General features: G+C 46.0%; 1 protein-coding gene and 1 non-coding gene across 8 annotated transcripts in view; both read left to right on the top strand.

Moving 5' to 3' along the window:
• The window catches only part of ATG16L1 (autophagy related 16 like 1), a 44,285-nt gene that overhangs the window by 13,083 nt on the left and 11,250 nt on the right, over nucleotides 1-19,952 (top strand). For 2 of the 7 annotated variants that reach the window (XM_059883197.1, XM_059883204.1), the window contains 9 exons: nucleotides 1,467-1,532; nucleotides 4,088-4,174; nucleotides 4,822-4,878; nucleotides 5,107-5,154; nucleotides 5,784-5,886; nucleotides 8,520-8,625; nucleotides 14,523-14,593; nucleotides 15,238-15,309; nucleotides 18,378-18,470. In XM_059883197.1, coding sequence (XP_059739180.1) covers nucleotides 1,467-1,532; nucleotides 4,088-4,174; nucleotides 4,822-4,878; nucleotides 5,107-5,154; nucleotides 5,784-5,886; nucleotides 8,520-8,625; nucleotides 14,523-14,593; nucleotides 15,238-15,309; nucleotides 18,378-18,470 — 703 coding nt within the window. The remainder of the gene's footprint in view (nucleotides 1-1,466; nucleotides 1,533-4,087; nucleotides 4,175-4,821; nucleotides 4,879-5,106; nucleotides 5,155-5,783; nucleotides 5,887-8,519; nucleotides 8,626-14,522; nucleotides 14,594-15,237; nucleotides 15,310-18,377; nucleotides 18,471-19,952) is intronic. The other 5 variants (XM_005204950.5, XM_059883196.1, NM_001191389.2 and 2 more) reach the window with 5 other exon arrangements.
• LOC112446116 (small Cajal body-specific RNA 6) lies at nucleotides 6,877-7,150 on the top strand. Its single transcript, XR_003034188.1, has one exon. It is a non-coding gene; the product is annotated as a small Cajal body-specific RNA 6 (non-coding RNA).

A 19,952-nucleotide genomic window follows, 5' to 3' on the forward strand; every position in this document is an offset into this window, starting at 1 on the left:
ACCCTCTGGCTGCGCCTGTGGGGCCTGGGCGTTCTTTTCACCACCTGACGCAGCTAGTTCCTCCTTCTCGGAAGCCTCTCCCCTACCCCTCTTCCTACCAGTTTCCCAGATTAGGTATCCTTCCCCTTCTAGCAGCTTCTGTTTACCTGGGTTGCAGTGGAACGCTCTTTTGAAATAGCTGCTCGTCTGGGTGTGTCCCTGCAGGCACAGTGGCCGCTGTGTGGGACGCTCCTGGGGAAGCTGTCAGCTCTCAGAGAAGGTTTCCTGTCGGCCTTTCTGATGAAAGCGGGCTGCGGCCGTTTTCTTCTCCCCGTGCCTTGAGCTGTGTGCTGTACCCGCCCCTGCCGGGTGGCTGCCTCTCCTGTAGAGGAGCGTTACACACCCCACGCTGAGACTCTGCTTTCCCCTCAGAGATGGTTTAGAGGTCACCTCTTAATTCCACCTACGAAAAATCTGTTAATTTTTGTGTTTTTTGTCACTTACCCTGTAAACTAAAACTGACTTTTCATCTTCCAGGTCAGGCATGGGATTGAGAGTGTAAAGCATTTTGTTAAGCTACAGCTTTGTTCTGTCCCAAATTCTGCTGTGTCACGTGCAGGACCTTGCCCTATTTGAAAGTTCCCACTATGGTAGAAGCATTTTAGAAAAAAAATTTCCAGCAGAATTCTTGACCTGAGCTCAGGAGCAGGGCTGGAGTTGTAGGTTGGGGGGGTCCCCCCACCTTAAAGGCAAAACCACAGATACAAGTGAAATCACCGTGGAAAAGCAAGGGAGACCAAGGCTCACAGGCTAAGAAGCTCCTGAATTTAGGACTTGGGAAGGAAGGCCAAAAATGGTTCTGAGAGGTGGGAGAGAGTGAAGCAACTGCGGACCCCGTGAAACTTCTGCCACAGCCGAGACTTGGGTGTCAGCCTTAGTAAATTGAAGGTGCATACATTTTTGACAGCTGAAGAATCTCACTCTACCTCAGCTTCCGCATCTGTAAAATGAGAATTGTAGTATTCACCTTCAAAGCTTGTTATAAGTGTTAAATAAGTTAAAACCTGTAAAATAATAAAACTGTGCCAGGAATACGTACATTTTTATTTATCCGTGCTCTTGATATGTTAGTGTGAGACTGTTTACTGCAGAAAACTAAGTCTCCGTCATGACTAACCCTGGATGAACCTGGTGCACGCTTCTGTCCTGAGAGGCCCTGGGTCCCGATGGACAGGCTTCTCTGCTGGTTCATTGCTTTCTCTAATAACTTAATCCCTCCTAGGGCTTTGTTCTGAAATCCATTATAATGGGGTCCTTTCTGATGCAAAAGTGTGGGTTTGGGCCTCTGGGTATGGTTGCGGAGGGCAGTAGTTACTTGAATATTCAGTGCATCTAAAATATATTATTAGAGCTAGTAGTCTTTTGAGAGCCAAACCCCTTGTTGGCTTTAAGTAGACCTAAATAGTGGACTTTTTTTTTTTTAATAGGAGGCGGCAAGCCCGGCTGCAGAAGGAGCTCGCAGAAGCAGCGAAGGAGCCTCTGCCAGTTGAGCAGTGAGTAGAGAAGTGCATATTAAAACTGTGCTCTTAGTCATTTGGTTTGCTCTTCTGAAATAGCTTTATAATGTTTTGTTTCTGTGAAACCATTTTATAGATTGTAGAAAGAAAAGTAAAAGACTTAGAGAAAATGAAAAACACTCATTACTTTCCAGGAAGTTGTTGGCTTCCAGGAAGAGTGAGTTCTGACTTCCTTCACCCTTAACCAGCGACAGCCTCGAGGTCTTCCTGTTGACATCCTGACCCACTTTCTACCTCTAGTTGGAGCCGTTGCAGTGTGATGCTGGGCTCAGGTTGTGTCTCCTGCTCTCTGCTTGGTTTGTGACTTTATGTGGAGTTTGGGCAAACTTTTGAAGCCTGAGTAAAAACTGGGATCTCCTGGAACACAAGGAATTGAATCAAGATAGAGTTTTTCCTAATCTGGAGTCAGGTGGAGGGTCTTCCCTGAGATTTGAGGATTTGTTTTGAGAGTGGTGGGTATTTTAGTGACTAAATTCCCTTTGCTCTGGTTCAGGATTTGTTTCCCACCCTGCCCTCCCCCCCCCCCGCCCCCGACACTGAAATAATATCGTGAAATACAGTATTATGGTTATGATCCTTTTAAAATGTTGGTTGCTTCCTTATAAAGGGAGGGGAATGGTTTCATTTCATCTAGGGGTCATCGGCCAAAGGTCTTGACTTATAGCAGATCTCACACCAAGCCTTTGCTTTTAGATGTAGCGTGTGTGTCTATCTTCTGCTTTCCCACATGGGGAAAGTGAATGTCAGGTATTTTTGCCCAGAGCTGCAAAGTAGATAAATAGTTGATCTAGAAGTCAGATTTGGTTCTCCTTAAAAGTAACAGCTGATGAAAGCATTGTTTGTCTTGCCTGCTGTTGGCCAGTGTGAACAGGTGAGTAGGTGTAGAAAGGTCACGTGTCCTGCCCCAGACACAGAGCAAGTGGTGGGGCAGGCTGGAGACCTCAGGGTGTCTGTAAAGTCCTGCTCTTACTCTCCCGTGCTTCCCTAATTGTAGGGCTTCTTCCATCTTTGAAGGGTGTTGATAAGTTACCAGATGCTGGTGTTTTCTCATGGTTCTCGGTCTTTGCGCAGTTTCAAGTACCTGCAACTATTCAGCTCTGTCTTAAACCATTTACGTGGGCTCAGCTCATGTTTATCACTCTTGCCGACTCTGCTCTTCTGTTGTTACCCTTGTATGAACACAGATGGCTCTCCCAAACCACCAGTGAGAGGAGAAGAAAGCCCAGCCTGTTCTCTGTCTCCAGGCCCGCCTTTGTTCTCTCAGCCCTGGCCAAGATGGGGGTCACTTACACGGGATCCTGGAATCAGTAGCCAAGGAAAATAAATTTACTTGAACTTGGTTTGACTTGCTTGGTAACAGGTTCTGAAGTATAGATTATATTTACATAATCCAGATAATTAATCATGGGAGAAGCTCTTCCAAGTTCCTATGAATCCAAACATTTGGTAATAAAGTCTCGGGTTATTAGTGTTTATCAGTTTACTTCTCCATGAAGATTGCAACTTGGTAGGAGGTCGTTAAGACCAAACTAATTACTTGCCTTTCCTCCAACCAGGAAAATGGGGAGGAAGGGGAATTCCAGAGGGGCTTTGCGTCTGGTGGGATAAACAGCAGAGGATCACATTCATTTTTTTAGTATTTATTTGGCCATGTCAAGTTGCGGCACGCAAGATCTTTGTCCTTTGTTGTGGCCTGTGGGATCTTTAGCTGAGGCATGTAAACTCTTAATTGTGGCACATGAGATCAAGTTCCCTGACCAGGGATCGAACCCAGGCCCCCTACGTTGGGAGCACAGAGTTTTAGCCACTGGCCCACCAGGCGAGACCCCAGGAGCACATTATTGTGACTTATTTTGCATGTAATGTGATGAACTTACCAAATGTCAGAAACACCAAGTACTTAAGCATCAAACAGCCAGAGTCAAAGATAAACTGCGTTTAGACTCCGCTGTCCTGTCTTCCGTTCTTAAGTGGTACTTAGCGCCGGTTGTTTACGCGCCTATTGGTCTCCCTGCCCTTCAGCAGTCCATGTGCTTCCTGCCCTGGACGCTCCCCTCATCCTGGCGTTCTCCTGCGCACCGCAGCTGCCCCTCGCTGTCCTCCATGTGTTGCTGAGCCCGCCTCCTGGGAACTGTTTCTTGCTGAGTGCCGCAGGCCGGTGGTTGGCGTGCAAGAGACTTCTGAAAAGGAAAATCTTCCTTGCTCCTGGTTATGTGGTTAGGGACTTAATAAGCCATTATTTCAGTGCTTTTCAAGTGGGAGCTGTCTTTAGACCTGAAGAGATCCAAAGCTCCCTTCTCAGGTTATTTTCAGCTGGAGTTCTGGATCCGACTTAGATTGTTTCTTTTCATGTTGCTCTGATGGAAGTTCCTTTTTCTTCAGAGAAGCTGAAACCTGCTCTGTCCCAGCCAAGACTCCTGGGCTGTGTGTGATTAGGAAGTGGTGTTGCCTGTTGGCCTTAGCAGAGCAGGCCCATCACAGAGCTTCTGTTCAGCAGAAGCAAAGGCTCGGCCTCTCGCCCTTCTTTCCAGGGATGATGATATTGAAGTCCTCGTGGATGAAACCTCTGAGCACCCTGAGGAGACCTCTCCCGTGCGAGCCATCAGCAGAGCGGCCACGTAAGTAGACAGGTTGTGCCAGGAATGGGGGGCACCCTGGCAGCCGCCGTGGGCAGGACCAGAGAGCAGTGCGGGGCCCCTGGCTGAGCGTGCAGCCCCCCTCACTCGACCATGGAGGGTATGGGCTCCAGAGCGTCCCCATCTTTCTCCAGTCGCCCCTCCTTAAGTAGGAGGGAACCATCCCTCAGTGGTGCCTCCAGCCGTGAAGAGAAGCAGAAAGAAGTGGTAGCAACTTCCTGAAAGAGGGACCTTGTTAGGCTGGGTGATTGTTTAGAGCATACTGTTTAATTCTTACCAGGGCTCCAGGATTTTTTTTTAATTTGCCAAAGCAGGACCAAAAGGATGGGGTTTGTCCTTAACCATACTAGAAGTTGTTAGGTCAGTTAGTTTATTGTCCAAAGCATCATTTCCGGGGAAGTTAATTTAAGGCTAGGGAATCTTACTCTTTTTGAGATTTCGAGGCTGAGTGTTCCCTTTTATCTTCCCTCTGTTTTCTGGTGGTTCAGTCCCTGGAGGGTTTTCTCTGCTGGAGTTTGGGCACTCGGTGGGAAACATACCCCCAGGAACGAACTTTTGTGGACTGTTTTTGATTGATTGTTTGGGCAGAATGTTTCTAAGGTTTAAACCTATCCTCCCCTCCTCTTTAGTAAGCGACTCTCGCAGCCTGCTGGAGGCCTTCTGGATTCTATCACTAATATCTTTGGGTAGGTTAGAAAACCTTCACCTTTCCTTGTGTGTATATATATATGTGTGTATAAATATACCTAAGTACATGTATATGATTTGTTAGTGTTTTTTAAACGTGCACCAGAATCTCAGTGCAGAGTATGTGCAGATGCCTTAATTTCAGCTTTTCATTTAGCTTCTTCCTTTTTTCCCTCAACTTCCTCTCTTAATCCCGCTGCGTGCTGACCTCTGGCCTTACCCTTTAGTCTGTCCGAGTCTCCCCTTTTGGGACATCACTCTTCTGATGCTGCCAGGTGAAAACATTATCCTGTCCTAGCCCAGCATGCGAGTGTGGGTCGCTGATAACCACGTTCATCACCGCTTCACTGCCCAGCCATCACGCGTCCGTGTGCCAATAACCAGGACGCTTTGCATGCGCCTAGACACCCCGTCCGCCCTCTGAGCGGGGCAGATAGGTTGAGCTCTTTGTACAGTTAACTCAAGCTCTGGCCGCTCTTCCTTTTGGCATGTGTTCAGCTCCACCCTGACCACAGCGTACCCCGAGGATGATGGTAACCAGGCATAGGAATCATGCTGAACTAGTTTTGTGAAAATCCCCACGAGCCCCCTTGGAGCTCGTGGTCACTTTAAGCTGAGGACATGTCTAGCGGTTTATTTGATGGGGGCAGCGGTTGTTCAGGCTTGCTTTTCAGTGTTGTGTTTTGGAGTCCGTGAGTTAGCGAGAAGGAGAGCGAAGGTAAGTGCTGTCTTTCCAGTTGTCACTGCGTCAGGGGGCTTCCGACTCGGGGGGCTTGTTCTGTGGTTTGGAGGGTCTTGAAGGGAAAAGAAGCTACTGATAAAAGGCGTCTTTGAGTCCCTGCTGAGAGGTGGGCGGACAGTGAGCCCACACAGTCCTAATATTGTCCTTTATGTTACTTCTTAGGAGGCGCTCTGTCTCTTCCTTTCCAGTTCCCCAGGATAACGTGGATCCTCATCCCGGTGCTGGTAAAGAAGTGCGAGTGCCGACGACTGCAATGTCTGTCTTTGTAAGTGTGGTTTATCATCCCCAAGCCTCATCCAGCTTCTCGTGGAAACAGAGCCTGACCATTGAAGGATCTTTTCTCCTGCTGCAGCTAAGCTTTCTGTTCCTATTTCATTTACATGGAACTTTTACACCCGTTGGCTCTCTGATGGAAGCGATTGATAATCGCTTGATTGATAAGCGATTGATAAGCAAAGCAAGATTGCTTTGTTAAAATAAGCAAAATACATTAATTTTCCTCATCTTTAGAGAACAGAATTGATTTCCAGCCACCCTCGGTGATATATGGGACTGGCTGAGAGAAAGGATGCGAGGGATGGGACAGGAGAGCACTAATTTCGGATAGTGAAACTTGAGAGAATAACACTGTCATTTCTTGTCACTGGTTGGCTCCAGTGCAGAGTTTTTAGTCAGCTATCTGTTCTGGAAGGTCGGTTGGGCAGCTCTTGGCTTAATTATGCGCACGTCCGTGTGACTTCTGACCATCAGGAGCACCTGGTTGGAAGCAGGACACAGGCCTGGGCGAAGCTGCTGTGATGCCACAGCCGACACTGGTGTCAGAAGCTGGGTCCTAGAACTAAAGGCTGATCCAGGTCCCAGCTGGTGTGATTGAGCAGGCATGAGACCTTCCCAGGGAAACAATCCCTGGCTCAGGGCTAGCCAGGGGGGTCGGGGGGTCAGGGGGTCGGGGGGTCAGTGGGGACAGCAGAGCCCAGTTAGTTGGGCTGATGCTCGGATTGCACTGGGAGAGCCAGCTTTTGGAGAGAGAAAGACTTGCTGTTAAAATGGGATGGAGTTTACATGGCGGGAGCTTTCAGTTTCGGGCATGAAGGGGAACTTTTAATAGTTACTTCTGTCCAGTGAACTGGCTGACTAAGTGGCCACCTTGGTCATTGTAAAGAGAGTCCTGCTGTGGAGGAGGAGGTAGATGGGGAACTATTACAGCCCCTTCCCAGTGCTCCTGTGCTTCTCTTAACGGGCCGGGCCCCTCGGAGGTCAGTGATGATTGGTAAAAGGTCTGATTGCACGTGAGGTCACAGTCCCTGCCCTGCCCTCAGCTCCCAGCAGCCCATTTTTCCCTCCCATCACATTTAAGTCATGTGTATGGGGTAATGGAGCAGCTGACAACATGGGATTCTGTCAGTGTGTGTTTCTGAAGAGTCGGCAGTGCACAGCAGACCAGTATCCAACAAAACCAGCTACACGGGCTTGATGAGCGGCAGCCTCGGGTGTGATGGTGCATGATCTCAAGTTTTCAATCTGAGACCTCCCAGTGAAAGGGAGCACTGGAAAGAGAACGGAGTCATGTGGAGGTGGAAAGCTGGACCGCCTGTCAGATGGCTTTCCAGCACTGGGACTCAAGAGGATGGTGAGAAGGCAGAGCAATCATAAGTGCTGTTTATATTCCAGTCAGCTTTACGAGTCACTTTCTCAGCAGTTGAGGTACCTTTTTCAGTCCCAATCAAAGGCGAAGATGAGATTTTGTGTTCCTAAAGTGACCTTTTTAGGCAAGTGATTGACCTGTTTAATGATTTAATATTTATAATCCATGTGTTGAAGTCTTCCCCTTCCCCTGCCTTGTTATTATGAAAATTTTCAAATATAAGCAGAGATAGGGATTAAAAACTGCTGTTGGGCAGCTTCATTTAGTCATATTAGCCAATCTTATGACCACACACATACACAAACTTTGGCTGGAGCAATTTAAAGCCGATCTCATAGTGTTTTTTACTCATGGATATTTTGAAATCCATAGTCTTTTCAGACAGGAGATGATAGTGACGTCCACTATTCTCTCACCCCATTCTAGGCTGGGGAGCTTCCTGTCTGGTTTCCCCTCTCAGCTTAAACACAGATGCCATCTTTTCAGACGTGTCCAGTGTGGATGCCAGTCTCAAGACATTTCTCTGAAAATTATTAAGTTCTCCCAAAATAACACCTGTTACTTTTATTGAAGGCCTGGTCGTGGTCAGATGTGGTCTGAGCTTACAGGAGCTGCGGAAGTCTTTATTGTATAGATGAGCAAACTAAGGCTTCAGGAAGTTAAGAAACTTGGCAGAGGCCCCCTGCTGCCGACAGTGCACATGGGTGCCGTTGTCCCCAGCGGGAGCTCCGGAGCCCCTCTGATACTGACTGTGGCAGGACCGGCGCCTGCTCTTGTCAGGACTCTCCCTGTTAGGGCGCACTCTCACTGGGACAACCAAAAGGAAAGACTTTTTTAAAAAGAAAAGGATTGTTTTCACTAATTTGATACAGTTTCATGTGTGTTATTAATGCAGTCTGGACCAGAAGAGAGGCAGTTAATCACAGACTTACTTTTAAGCTGTGAGGATCATAGTATAGATTAACATTACTTTATTCTTAGAAGAAATAAAATTAACTCAAAGACAAACTTTAGGCAGTTAGTCTCTATAGGTTTTGAATGCTTTTTAAGAAGTTTGCACAGTATTTAAATAAATGGAAAAAGAACTGTAGGAGTTTAATGATAATAGAATCTTTGGAGACTCTGGGCTGGGAACCCAGGAGTGTGACTTAATGACCAGTGTTTACCGTGTGGTAAGCGTCCCCGTCTGTATTAGCCCGTTCTTGGGGGTGACAGTTAACCCAATTTGAAAGTGGGCGTTTGTTGTCTTGCAGGACGCGCATGACGGGGAGGTCAACGCTGTGCAGTTCAGCCCAGGTTCCCGGCTCCTGGCCACGGGAGGCATGGATCGGAGGGTGAAGCTCTGGGAAGTGTTTGGAGGTGAGGTCCCGCCAGAGTGAGAAACAGAAAGAAGCATGTTGGGGATGTCTGGTTGGCAGTCTGAACTGTTCATCTTCTTGAAACGTGCAGTATTTTGTGTCAGGAATCGTCTGACCAAAGCATTGTTGCTCTCTGTTACCCTTTACAGCTGACACAGTCGAGTCTGTGTGTGTTCTGGGTTTCCAAGTAGTGACCAGAGAATGCTCTAAATTCCAGATACTTTAGCGTTTGTGTTTTCTCAAGTGTATAGCAATGAGAGCGTCTTCTAAGATAGGGCAGGTTTTAGATTTGAAATAAAAAAGTCTTAGTCATGGACTAGTAAAATCGTACATAAAAATTAGTAATAAAATTACATATCAAGTTGTGTATTTAATAATGCCAATGGCCATCGCCTAGGAAAAAAAATGACATTGTATCTAAGCTTGAGACTAAAGAGACGAGTATGGGACTTCCCTGGTTGTCCAGTGGTTAAAGGTCTGGCCAGTGCAGGGGACTTAGGTTCGATCCTTGGTCCAGGAAGATCCCACAGGCTGAGGAGCAACAAAGCCTGTGCACTGCAGCTACTGAAGCCTGCTCACCCTCGAGCCCGTGCTCGACAACTAGAGAAAGCCTGAGCACTGCAACGAAGACCCAGCACAACCATTAATTAATTTAAAAGGAGGGTGTATCGTCTTGCTGCTGTTGTTCAGTGGCTAAGTCATGTCTGACTCATTGCGACCCCATGGATTGCAGCACACCAGGTTCCTCTGTCCTTCACTGTCTCCCAGATTTTGCTCAAATTCACGTCTGCTGGAGTTGGTGATGCCATCCAACCATCTCCTCCTCTGCCGCCCTTTCTCCTTTTGCCTCCATCGTTGGTGGTGGTTTAGTCACTAAGTCATGTCCAGCTCTTTGCGACCCCATGAACTGTAGTCTGCCAGGCTCCTCTGTCGATGGGATTCTCCAGACATGAAAACTGGAGTGGATTGCCATTTCCTTCTCCAGCCTTCATCAGGGACTTTTCCAAATGAGTAGGCTCTTTGCATCAAGTGGCCAAAGTATTAAAGCTTCAGCATCAGTCCTCCCAGTGAGTATTCAGGGTAAATTTCCTTTAGGATGGACTGGTTTGGTTTCCTTGCTGTCCCAGGGACTCTCAGGAGTCTTTTCCAGCACCATAATTCAAAAGCATCAATTCTTCAGTGTTCAGCCTTCTTTCTGATCCAGCTCTCAAATCCATACGTGACTACTGGAAAAACCATAGTTTAGAGCAGACAGACCTTTGTCAGCAAAGTGATGTCTCTGCTTTTTAATGTGCTCTCTAGGTTTGTCATAGTTTTCCTTCCAAGGAGCAAGTGTCTTTTAGTTTCATGACTGCAGTCGCCATTCACAGTGATTTTGGAACCCAAGAAAATAAAATCTGTCACTGTTTCCACTTTTCCCCCCTTCTGTTGGCAGAACAGAACAGTCCCATGAAGTGATGGGACTGGATGCCATGATCTTAGTTTTCTGAATGTTGATTTTTAAGCCAGGTTTTCACTCTCCTCTTTCACCCTCATCAAGAGGCTCTTGTTCCTCTTCACCTTCTGCCATTAGAGTGGTATCATCTGCATATCTGCGGTTGTTTATATTTCTCCTGGCAATCTTGATTTCAGCTTGTGATTCATCCAGCCCAGCATTTTGCATGATGTACTTACTCTGCATAGAAGTTAAGTAAGCAAAGTGACAATATACAGCCTTGTATTACTCCTTTCCCAGTTTTGAACCAGTCAGTTGTTCCATGTCTGGTTCTAACTATTGCTTCTTGGCCTGCATAAAGATTTCTCAGGAGGCACATAAGTATTCCCATCTCTTTAGAGGTCTTTAGTGGTCTGGTATTCACCTCTCTTTAGAATTTTCCACAGTTTTTTTGTGATCCACACAAAGGCTTTCACATAGTCAATGAAGCAGAAGTAGATGTTTTCTGGAATTCCTTTGCTTTCTCTAGGATCCAGTGAATGTTGTCAATTTGATCTCTGGTTCCTCTGCCTTTTCTAAATCCAGCTTGTACATCTGGAAATTCTCGGTTCACATACGGCTAAAACCTAGTTTGAAGGATTTTGAGCATTACCTCGCTAACATGTGAGATGAGTGCAAATGTCTGTTAGTTTAAACAGTCTTTGGCATTGTCCTTCTTTGGGATTGGAATGAAAACTGACCTTTTCCAATCCTGTGGCCACTGCTGAGTTTTCCACATTTCCTGACACATTGAGTGCAGCACTTTAGTAGCATCATCTTTTAGGATTTGAAATAGCTCAGCTGGAATTCCATCACCTCCACTAGTTTTGTTTGTAGTGATGCTTCCTAAGGCCCACTTGACTTCACACTCCACGCTGTCTGGCTCTAGGTAAGTGACCACACCATCATGGGTTTGGTCATTAAGAACCTTTTTTGTATTCTTGCCACCTCTTCTTAATCTCTTCTGCTTCTGTTAGGTCGTTACTGTTTCTGTCCTTTATTGTGCCCATCCTCGCACAAAATGTTCTCTTTATGTCTCCAGTTTTCTTGAAGAGATCTCTCTTTCTCATTCTGTGGTTTTCCTTTATTTCTTTGCAATGTTTACTTAAGAAGGCCTTAGGTCTCCTTGCTATTCTCTGGAACTTTGGATTCATTTGGATATATCTTTCCTTTTCTCCCTTGCCTTTTGCTTCTCTTTTCTCAGCTATTTGTAAGGCCTCCTCAGACAATCACTGTGCCTTCTTGCGTTTCTTTTTGAGATGATTTTGGTCACTGCCTCCTGCAGAGTGTTACAAACCTCCGTCCATAGTTCTTCAGGCACTCTGTCTACCAGATCTAATCCCTTGAATCTGTTCATCACCTCCACTGTAAATTCATAAGGAATTTGATTTAGGTCATATCTGAACGACCTAGTGGTTTTCCCTACTTTCTTCAGTTTAAGCCTGAGTTTTGCAACGAGGAGTTCATGATCTGAGCCACAGTCAGCTCCCGGTCTTGTTTTTGCTGACTGTATAGAGATTGTCTATCTTTGGCTGCAAAGAATATAATCATTCTGATTTTGGTATTGACCATCTGGTGATGTCCACGTGTAGAGTCTTCTCTTGTGTTGTTGGAAGAGGGTGTTTGCTATGACCAGTGCGTTCTCTTGGCAAAGGTCTGTTAGCTTTTGTCCTGCTTCATTTTATACTCCAAGGTCATCTTGCCTGTTACTCCAGGTATCCTCTTGACTTCTTTTGCATCCTAGTCCCCTATGATGAAAAGAACATCTCTTTTTGGTGTTAGTTCTAGAAGGTCTTGGAGGTCTTTGTTGAACCGTTCAACTTCAGGTTCTTTGGCATTACAGTTGGGAGATAGACTTGGATTACTGTGATACTGAATGGTTTGCCTTGGAAATGAACTGAGTTCATTCTGTCGTTTTTGAGATTGCACCCAAGTACTGCATTTCGGACTCCTGTTGACTATCGGGCTATTGCATTTCTTCTAACAGATTCTTGCCCACAGTAGTAGATATAATGGTCATCTGAATTAAATTCACCCAATCCCATCCATTTTAGTTCACTGATTCATAAGAATGTTGATGTTCACTCTGCCGTCTCCTGCTTGACCACTTCCAATTCACCTTGATTCATTGATGTGACATTCCAGGTTCCAATGCAATAATGTTCTTTAGAACGTCGGACTTTACTTTCACCACCAGACCCATCCAGAACTGAGCATCATTTCCACTTTGGCCCAGCCACTTCATTCTTTCTGGAGCTATGGTAATTGCCCTCTACTCTTCCGCAGTACATATTGGACACCTTCCTACCTGGGAGACTAATCCTTCTAAGATCAAAACTGAGTCTCTTTGATTACGTTTATTTTAGGAATGACCTTATAGTACTCAAAATGGGATGGCATTGAAACAGGAGAGAGGAGTTAGTGAACCCTCTCGCAGATGTCTGAACTGAGGCATAGCCCACTCGCCACATTTTGATACTCAGTTCAATATACATGTACTTTTGACAAGACGCGGTCAGAGAACAGGCTGCAGGGCTCTGTAGGGAGCATGTTGCCGGGCTTCCTTAGTGGGGCGCACGTGTGCTCGCGGTCCAGCGGAGGCAGCACGGTCCCGCCTGGGTCTGCTTCGTTTCCTCTGAGCCGCGCCATAGCCCTGTGCTGTTAGGCAGCTGGGCGTCACCCCTGTGTGAGAGGTGGAAACTCAAAGACGCTTCTTGATTTGTGTGGGTGATTTACGTGGACAGAGTGGTGAACTAGGACCTGAGCTTGGGTGAATTGCTGAAACTTAACAATAAAATGATAAGAACTGAGATTTGGTGATTAAAAAAAAGTATCTACACAGATAGTCTGTTTCAATTATACCTTGCAAATAAATACAAATAGCTCTAGAAATACTTTTATTTTACTCCTTGGTCAGTAAAAATACCTATAAGAAAATCAGAGATACCAGCCATTAGTAGAAGTATTACCTTTTTGCTGTCGAAGAGGAAGTGAACACTAATCAGAATTAATACTGACATAATTTGTGCCGGAGCATAAACTGTGTTAGTAAAATGAGAGTTTCTACTAAATCTACAGAAATAACATAGAGCATCTGGCAGCATTTTTTTTATAGTTTTCAGGAACAAATATCAGTCATGTTCTAACTAATTATAGGACCTTTCCTCCACAGATGGCTTACTTGGTGTATAATTTTCTCCCTCTTTGCTAATATTTACTGAATCTTGGAAGAGACCAAGTCCAAAAGGCCTTTCATGAAATAAGACGATCTTTGGTCTTTTGAGCTCTGTCTCTTGGTAGACTGGCACTTAGTGATCATTTCTGAGGTTTTGGCACTTTGTCACCTGCCAGACAGAGCAATGTTTTAGGCATGAGCCACGGAGATATTTTTTAGAATTTGCAGTAGTATTTTTGTCTGTAAAGATCTAATCTAAATAAAGTCTTTAATTAGTAGGTGTTGACCTTTTTTAGACTCATGAAAATCTAATGAAAGCTAGGATCCAGGAAAAGGCATTAAATGTGCTGTATTTTGCAAATTAATTCAGGGATTTACTCACCAGCTTAATAGTGCTGGCCGTAAATGTATTTGACAGCTCCAAATCCACATTTATGTCATTTTTATTAGCATTCAGAAGTCCTGAAAGAAAAGGCTGTCCATTGAAATGTATACTATTCTGTGCTCCTATCTTATGAATTTGATTTGAATGGTTCCCTATTTCCCTAGCTTCTCTATCTAGGTTATCCTTAAGATAACTTTTAAAGAAGGAATTTAATCACAGCATCATTGGGATTTACCCTTTGATCTGTAAAGTTGCCCTCAGGGTGGCCAGAGTCTGAAAGCAGAGTCCAGGGATGAGTGGCTGGGCCTGGGGGTGAGATGGGCTTCAGGAGAGCACTGGCAGGCGATTGGTTCGCTGGAACCTTGCTTCACATAGGTAGAGTGGACAGATAAATTCCAGAAACTCCAAACTAGTTTTACTGGAAATCTAATGACTAGCCAGTTTATATAACTACAAGTAAAACTGTTTTTCGTACTTGGGTTCTGAAATTTTAATGGTCAGTTTCCATTAAAGTGATAGTTAAATTGACAGAGATGTGTTTATGTAAATTAAATAGCTAAATAAACTCTAGGTCAGTTGACATGTATTTAAATCCCTGCACTTTTATGAAGGGAATTGATGACACTAAATTTCTTAAAAAGAGCAGTGTAAGAGCCAACCGGAAAATGCTGGGTTCCGCACCCTCTTGTGCATTCGTTGCTTTGGGGACTGGTCAGCCGAACATTCCCGTCTCATTGTGCTGTTTGTCCTGCTACTTGATTCTGTAAAGATGCGGGGAAGTTGCTTTTGACCATGTAATTAGCTTCCCTTGTGTTTCAAGTGCCTCGTTTTAATTGGTATGTTGGCATCTTTGTTTTTATGCAGACAAATGTGAGTTCAAGGGCTCCCTGTCTGGCAGTAATGCAGGAATTACAAGCATTGAATTTGATAGTGCTGTAAGTACCTAATATCCATGGAAATGGGTGAGTTGAGAGGTGTTTAGAAACCATTTTTGACATCTGATTCTTGAAATTTAAAAATAACCTACCTGGTTTCTCTGCTGTTTTCTATCTTAATGTTAGAGAAGGATGCCAATAGGTTAAAAATTCAGTGCGGATCAGGAGTAGGTTGAAGATGGGTAGGGGAGACAGGTCTTGGTAATCCGGTTGGTCAGCATCTCTCCAGACTCGATAAGGCTCTGGTTTGGGCCGAGTCGGTGCAGGTGGAAAGGAGAGGGTCTACAGCTGGGGGACAGTGGGGAGGTGAGGCTGGGGAGTCGGTGCCTCTGGGCGGGTGCCTCTGGGCGGGTGTAGAGAATTAGTACTTGATCTTACCGAAGTGGGGTGGAAGTGAGCACAGGGGGATGAGTTCCATTTTGAGCTGGAGGTGTAATATCTACAGCCATCAGGCGAGGTTGAGCAGGCTCAGGAAAGAGGCCTGAAGTTAACGGGATTGATTAGTTAACAGAATTCTGGTTATGACGGTATTCAGATCAGGTATGTAGTTTTAGTCATCTAAACAGTCTTGAGTTTGGTATGAGGAAATTTGTATCATGTGAACTAAAGTTCTCTGTTTTTCCTTCTCCCCTTCTTTCCTGTAGGGATCTTACCTCTTAGCAGCTTCAAATGATTTTGCAAGCCGCATCTGGACCGTGGATGACTACCGGTTACGGGTAAGACCCAGTTAAGAAAGAAACTACAGCCTCCAGGCTTCCTGTGGGTGCGTATCAGTCACAAAATGTAGGAAATGGCAGGGTGATGCATTAGGAGAATTCGTGTTGTCTGACCATCAGACTTGATTCCCCTTGCCCTTTCCTCGTTAGGGAAATTGATGTTTCCACTTCACGTTCTTTGTCCAATAGTCAGCTTTGAAATATTCGTGATAGGAAGCCATCACATTTCCATGAAAGACTTTGGATGCTCCTGTTCATAAGAGCTAAGGTTTTTAGGTAGGTGTCAGTGTTAGCTTAACTTCAGCTATTTTAGCACCAGCGTGTGAAAGGTTGTTGTTGAATCATGCGAATACACCAGGATTCTTGGCCCCCGGAGGAGAAGAATTCAATCCGGGGCCAGAGACGAGGCTTGATCGCTCAGAGCTTTTGTGTAATAAAGTTTTATTAAAGTATAAAGGAGATAGAGAAAGCTTCTGACATAGGCATCAGAAGGGGGCAGAAAGAGTACCCCCCTGCTAGTCTTTAGCTGGATGTTATATAGTCACTAGCAGTCTGTTAATGAAAGAAAGGAATGTCTTAAAATTCAGAATGGCACCAGGCCCCTCACCCATAAGATGCATTTTGGGATAATCTTGGCACCAAATGGTTTATCCTGGGCCATAAAATGATTAACTTGAATATTGAAGAAAGGCAGACCACCATACAAATAGTTTCATTTACATAGATTAGGGGAACAATATCCATACTGGTTTGTCAAGTAGGTTCTGGGCCAAGAGGCGGAACAGACTTGGAGACAGAGTTTGGGGTAAAGGCATAGTACATTAGCATAGCTTAAGACAAACATTTCCATAAGAAAAAGGCATTGGTTATCTCTAGGCTCGAGAATAGCTAACTTCAGGCGAAACCTGGTGTCATTATAGCAACACAGTATTTTAAGAGAAACCTCCCTTTAAATTTGTATAGAGAAGGAAAAAATATTGCTAGTTTGTTTCCTCCTGCCGCTTAAGAGAGATAAAAATGTCTGACACTTGCAGGCTATTTCCTCCATTTGGAGACCCCTGGCCTTTCTGCCTGTTACCCTCTCACGTGTAAGCTGTGTTTCTTAAGGACCCCAAGACTTAATCACCTCACAAATCACCTCACCTCCAGTAGAGCTGGAAAGTAGGCTATGGAGAAGTTTTTTGGGTGCAGTTATGATAGAGTTAAAACACCTCACATGAAGCCAGGAGGACGATGTACAGGAAATCAAGAACTGTGGGTTCAGATGTTGAAGAAATCTGCAGTCTGAACCCACACTCGCCAAGAAGTCTCTTAGATTCTAAAACAAAGACAGAAATTTAATGGTTATATCCCTTTTGTTCTAGTTGCTGCTAAGTCACTTCGGTCCTGTCCGACTCTGTGCGACCCCAGAGACGGCAGCCCACCAGGCTCCCCTGTCCCTGGGATTCTCCAGGCAAGAACACTGGAGTGGGTTGCCATTTCCTTCTCCAGTGCATGAAAGTGAAAAGTGAAAGTGAAGTCGCTCAGTCGTGTCCGACTCCAAGCGACCCCATGGGCTGCAGCCTACCAGGCTCCTCCGTCCATGGGATTTTCCAGGCAAGAGTACTGGAGTGGGGTGCCATTGCCTTCTCCATTGTTCTAGTTAGAAGACATACATTAATTTAAAGACAGGTTTTTCTCCTTAAGCTTGAAGCAACCTTCGCATGAGCTTATTAAATAAAGGCTACAGAAAGATGAGGTGGAGGATTTGCTTGACACTGATAAGCATTTTACCCCTCCAGAAAAACTTGACACAAACCTGTGCATCAACTCACATGAAAAGCAAAAGCATGATGTGAAGATGAACTTTCTAGAGATAATCTACAGGGAGGTGGGGAGCTGCAATACAGTGGTCTGTGATGTGTTTCCAATGGCCTGAGGCTGGTGCAGGGACGGAGCCAGAAGAATGGCTAGAAATCCACTGCTCAGTCACCCCTGGTCTTTCCATTTCCTTCAGGGAACTGTATGGAAAATAGCCAGTGTTAGGTGCTAGCTAGGAAGATCCCCTGGAGGAGGGCACGGCAACCCACTCTGGTATTCCTGCCTGGACAATCCCCGTGGGCAGAGCTTGGTGGGCTATAGTCCACGGGGTCGCAAAGAGTCGGACATGACCGAGCAACTAAAGCATGGTGCTAGCTCACACATACAGGGTTGTAATTCCTGATTCTTAGTTGAGAGACGATCCGCGTGCAAAGCACGAGGTGTGAGGATGACAGAGACGGCTGTCTAATGGCAGCTAAAGGGCCTGTTCCTGGAGAAACGGGGGTGGGTGGACTGCTGGACGCCTGTGGGCAGGGCTGGGCGCCAGGGGAGGGACTGCTGGATGCCTGTGGGCGGGGCTGGGCGCCAGTAGGGGGACTGATGGACGCCTGTGGGCGGGGCTGGGCGCCAGCAGGGGGACTGATGGACGCCTGTGAGCGGGGCTGGACACCTATGGGTGGGGCTGGACACCAGTGGGGGGATTGCTGGACGCCTGTGGGTGGAGCTGGACGCCGGGGGTTGGGGCGGGGGGCGCTGCTGCACGCCTGTGGGCAGGGCTGGGCGTCAGGGGGTGCTGCTGGGCACCTGTGGGTGGGGCTAGGCACCTCTGAGGTCCCAGTGCACGTCTGTTCAAAGGCTCAGATGCGTTTCCAGTTGAGGCCCGACGGTCCTGCATCCTCAGCCGGGAAGGCTGGTCTGGCCTGCTCTGGTAGTGTCACGGTCAGTCCTGGGGCATGCCTTCTCTAGGTAACCACCAGTTACTCGGTGGAAATTTATGGTGGGGTTGGTTACTTCTGCAGGCATTAATCTGCCTAAAGGAGAGGGCATTTACGTGGGTACCTTCTGTGTGTTAGACCCAGTAGTCAAATGTGTTATGTGCATTGTTGCTATTGTTCCGTCACCCAGTCGTGTCCGACTCTTTGCAACCCCATGGGCTGCAGCACGCCAGGCCTCCCTGTCCCTCACCACCTCCCAGGGTTTGTTCATTTGATCAGTGATGCTATCCAGCCGTCTCATCCTCTGATGCCCTCTTCTCCTTCTGCCCTCAGTCTTTCCCAGCATCGGGGACTTTTCCAGCGAGTCACCTGTACGCATCAGATGACCAAAATACCGGAGCTTCAGCTTCAGCATCAGTCCTTCCAGTGAATATTCAGGGTTGATCTCCCTTAAGATTGACTGGTTTGATCTCCTTGCTGTCCAAGGGACTCTCAGGAGTCTCCTCCAGCACCACAGTTTGAAGGCATCAATTCTCTGGTGTTCTGCCTTCTTTACGGTCAGCTCTCACAACCGTACGTGACCACTGGGAAGACCATAGCCTTGATTATATAGACCTTTATCGACAGATTAGTCTCTGCTTTTCAGCACACTGTCTAGGTTTGTCATCGCTTTCCTGCCAAGAGGCAGTCTTCTAATTTCATGGCTGCAGTCACAGTCCTTAGTGATTTTGGAGCCTAAGAAGAGGAAATCTGTCACTACCTTTTCCCCTTCTATTTGTCATGCAGTAATGGCACTGGATGCGATGATCTTAATTTTTGTTAATATTTAGTCTTAAACCAGCTCCTTCACCCCGATCAAGAGGCTCTTTAGTTCCTCTTTGCTCTCTGCCATTAGAGTGCTATCATCTGCATATCTGAGGTTGCTGTTTTTCCCGCCTGTCTTGATTCCGCCTTATAACTCACCCAGCCCGGCATGTCTCATGATGTGCTCAGCGTATAGGTTAAACAAACAGGTGACAGCAGACAGCCCAGTTGTACTCGTTTCTCGATCTTGAACCAGTCGGTTGTTCCATACAGGGTTCTAACAGTTGCTTCTTGACCTCCTTACGGGTTTCTCAGGAGACAGGTAAGATAGTCTGGTATTCCCTTTTCTCTGAGAGCTTTCTATAGTTTGTCATGATCTTCACAAAGGCTTTCGCGTAGTCAATGAAACAGATAGATATTTTTCTGAAATTTCCTTCCTTTCTGTATAATCCAGTGAATGTTGGCAATTTGACCTCTAGTTCCTGTTCCTTTTCTGAACCCAGCTTGGACGTCTGGCTGAAGCCTAGCATGCAAGATTTTACTTACTAGCATGACCTTAATAGCATGGGAGGTGAGTGCGGTTGTACAATGGTTAGCACATTCTTTGGTACTACCCTTCTTGGGAATTGGGTTGAGGATTGACCTTCTCTAGTCCTGTGGCCACTGCTGGGTCTTCGAGATTTGCTAACATAATGAGTGCAAAAACTTGATGGCATCATCCTTTAGGAATTTGAATAATTCTGCTGGAATTTGATTGCATCCACTGGCTGTATTATGTTATGTACGTTACTGCTTTTAATTCTCAGGAATCCAGGGGAGGTAGGTAGATGGGAAAACCAAGGGTCAGGTAAGCCCACAGAATTGCCTGGGGTCACGCAGTGAACAGAGGAAAAGATGAGACTTGGGAATGAGGCCTGTGCTATTTCCTGTGTTCCATTGGCCTGAATCATTTTCAACTGAGATACAGCAAAACTGTCTAAAGAGTGCAAAGGGACACACAGCCTTCCTTAGAGTTTAGGCCCTTCGATGAGTGAAGCAAGGAGTTGGGTGCAGGATGGTATTTGTAGCTGGTAGAAGAGTTCTGAACAGGTAGGTGTAAGTTTT

The sequence above is a fragment of the Bos taurus genome, chromosome 3 (genome assembly GCF_002263795.3).
Source record: "Bos taurus isolate L1 Dominette 01449 registration number 42190680 breed Hereford chromosome 3, ARS-UCD2.0, whole genome shotgun sequence".
NCBI lineage: Eukaryota > Metazoa > Chordata > Mammalia > Artiodactyla > Bovidae > Bos > Bos taurus.